Source organism: Bactrocera latifrons, unplaced genomic scaffold (genome assembly GCF_001853355.1).
Source record: "Bactrocera latifrons isolate USDA-ARS-PBARC rearing strain unplaced genomic scaffold, ASM185335v1 scaffold_178, whole genome shotgun sequence".
In the NCBI taxonomy this organism is placed as follows: domain Eukaryota; kingdom Metazoa; phylum Arthropoda; class Insecta; order Diptera; family Tephritidae; genus Bactrocera; species Bactrocera latifrons.
Genome location: NW_017535274.1, coordinates 447382 through 450537, shown reverse-complemented (window position 1 = coordinate 450537; position 3156 = coordinate 447382). Strand labels below are relative to the sequence as shown.

At 30.5% G+C, this 3156-nt stretch overlaps 1 protein-coding gene across 1 annotated transcript in view; it reads right to left on the bottom strand.

Annotated features, from left to right (window-relative positions):
• LOC108967119 (protein still life, isoforms C/SIF type 2) overlaps positions 1 to 3156 on the bottom strand; it is a gene marked incomplete at its 3' end in the record, with an annotated part of 282692 nt that continues 279536 nt past the window's right edge. The window contains 1 exon segment of the mRNA XM_018930366.1: positions 1 to 419. Coding sequence (XP_018785911.1) covers positions 337 to 419 — 83 coding nt within the window.

Sequence of the window (3156 nt, the reverse complement as noted above, 5' to 3'; positions counted from 1 at the left end):
ATTATTTTCGAATATTTTGAGTTTTTTGTCCACATCTTCGTCTCGATTTCAGCAATTACAATATGTTTGAGTACATAGTACAATAGTAGTTATCGCTTGTGTTAATTTTGAGTTACAATCTTTGTGTATGTTTGCACTTCTGATCAGATTTCAGCTATTGGTTCTAATTGCTAAATTAGTTCACATTCGGTTTGTTGGTTTTTTGTTTTCAGCTTTTATGTTTTTTAGTTGATAAATAGACTATGTATTTTTGCATATTTGTGGGTTACGTTTTGTGTTTAAAATTGAAATTTTTGTTCATATTTTCAATTTTGTTCATTTTGTTCTTGTCTTGCTTTATTTGTTCGCATCGTCTTTGCGCGTTGTCGACTGTGCATCGCCTAAATTAATCATGTCTCGTGGTTTCCACACCGGGGACCCTACAATTAAATGAAAGAAAAGAAAAGAATATGGAAATCATATGAAAAAAATGCTTTTGAAATTTTTTGATTTTGTATTTTCATTAATTTTTTTGTGTTTTTTATTTTCATTTCTTGGTTCGCTTTTAGCGTTTTTACACGATTGTCGATTTTTTTCTTTATTTGTATGTATGTATTTATGTAAAATATAACTTACAGAGCATAAACGTAATTTTTGTTAATTTTTTTTGTGGTTTTTAGTTTGGCAGGGAGATGAACGAGTACGAGTACGAGAGTAGAGAGGTGATAGTACTTAGATTTCGGCCAATTGTTATATAAATAGTTTATGAGCAGTGAAATTCGCAAAAGATAAAATTAAATTAAAAAATCGCTTACAATACACATATAGTTTAGTTTCAGTTTTAGCTATTCAAGCATATCCTTTTTAGTGCATGCAGTTTATTCATATTTTTTTTTGAATGATATTTTTATTTATTTTTAAGTGAAATAAATTCAGGTGTTATATAAATGATTATTTTTTTTTTTTAGTTCGAGATATATGATTCCGTTATTTTTTATTGCAATTTTCCAACAATATGTAATCGAGTTGAATATTTTCGGTATTTATACTCGTGTGCAATATTAATGCATTTTTTTTTTAAATGAAAAATTAAAAAAAAAATGTTTACTAAATATATTATGAATCGTAAATAGCTTCGAAAATTTACTAAGAATTTGGTTTGCAGCCTCGAAACTCAACTCGATTTCATTATATTGTCTTGTTTGCTGTCTCAAGCTATAATTGTGAAACTTTTGACAACAGCCAAGTGGAAAAAAAATTTATTTTATTTTTTTAATTTTCTCTGGATAAAATGTTGACATCGCTTGCCTGTGCGCCTTTCGCATTTTCAATGTACGTTTTCTTTATAATTTGTGTAATAACAAGTTATTTACAGTGTCTTCATATACTACAAATTACAGCCAATTTTGTTTATTAAATTTTTTTATGCCAACATTTTCCATAAGTTGTTTTCTTTTTTAATATTTTTTTCAAATAACTGAAATAAAAAATGACAAATTTTAATGTAAAATAATGTTCGATAATTTGTTTGAGTTTATGGCTCATGAAAATTCAATAAAACCGTAGTAAGAAATGGAGCTGTCAGTTAGCATTGTTGTGACAAAAAGATTGTCTGAAATGAAACTGTCAGTTAGAATTGTGGTGACTGTATTTGGAGAGTTTTTTTACAACTAAAGAAACCTTCAAATCTGTTTTCCTATTTTTGAAAGCCTATACATGAGCTGCAAAAGTAGAACCAATATAGGAAACTTTTCCCTAAAAAAAATAGTCAGGTACACATTTCCAGAACAACCCAGAATTACTGTCATCTATTCGTCAGTAATGTTGTGACAGTTTTTTTTGACAGTTAAGTAAGCTTCAGTGGTGGTTTTTCATTTTAGCAACCCATACCTGTTAAAGTTCTGCGAAAGTACTTAATTTCAATATACGAATTTTTCAATTCCAAAAGCACTGGGGTTCGCATTTTGGAAAGATTTTCGTAGAAGATGTTCAAATTCTAGGTTATAAAAAGTTCAATATTTTTTATTAGTATTTTATCGCGTCGAGGTAGGAAGCGTTGGTAATAAAACATTAGAATAGATTAGATAAGTAAATGAGGATTGTACCGCGACCTAGGATGCATTGAGCTCTGTCCTAAGTCACAACGTCTCAACTAGCCTCAGCAAATTGATAAATTCCAATATACTACTAGGTGCTATTGAGGCGATCTGATCCCTATTTGGAAACATGGATCTAAAGGCCTTTTTCCTGCCCCTACAGATTGCTGTGCAGTCGATTAGCAGGTATTCTGGCAATTCGCGCAAGAAGTTAGGCTCATGTTGAAATAGTGGCTTTTGAGCTTACAATGACCAGTGTAGAAGGCGACCAATAGCTTGATTTTTTCACTTGGAAGGTTGATTACATATTGAAAGCTTTTAAGGTTGCAACCACGCATTAGCAGCAGGCGTTGTTGCCAAGGGTTCTCCTGCTTCATCATTGCTGGGCAGAACCTTTATGGTTTGGGGACCAACCGTAATGTTCCGGTCCTATCCCGTTGGTGGATGCTGCGGAGAGGGAAAGCTCATTAGCCAGTTTATTCCCGGCTATACCTTTGTGACCTTGCAAACATGAACTATATATCTAAGAGTCAGAACTCTCGATAAAATTACCTAATTTTATCTTCGATTATAGTTTTCTTCAACACCTTTCCTGGGTTTGATAAGAATTAAAAAGGTTGTTTGAAGAAGGGTTTACCAATTTAACTCAAGAAGAGGCTAGGGAACTAGAATTATCTATATAAGCATTTTTCTGAACATAAAGAGTCAGTTCGAAACAAATTTAATTACTACAAATCTCTCGAAATGAAGGTAATATATTAAAAAAAAATTTTTTTTTGGGTGCCTTTCCATTTTACACTAAAAAAATATTTTGGTCAATAATAGGTAATTAAAATCTGTCAGCTCATTTTAGATATTATCTGGAACAAATTAGTAAAATATTGAACATGGTTTAACTTAAAAAATTGTCAAAAAATATTGGTAATTTTTTTTTGAAAAAAAAAAAATGTGATTTTCATGGAAGAACTCAACCAAAAACCTCAAACAAAGATTTTATAAAATTATGAAAATGTTAACGCAAAATGTGTTGATTTTTTATGGCATGAAATATTGTTAGCATAAAACTATAGTCCAAACAAAA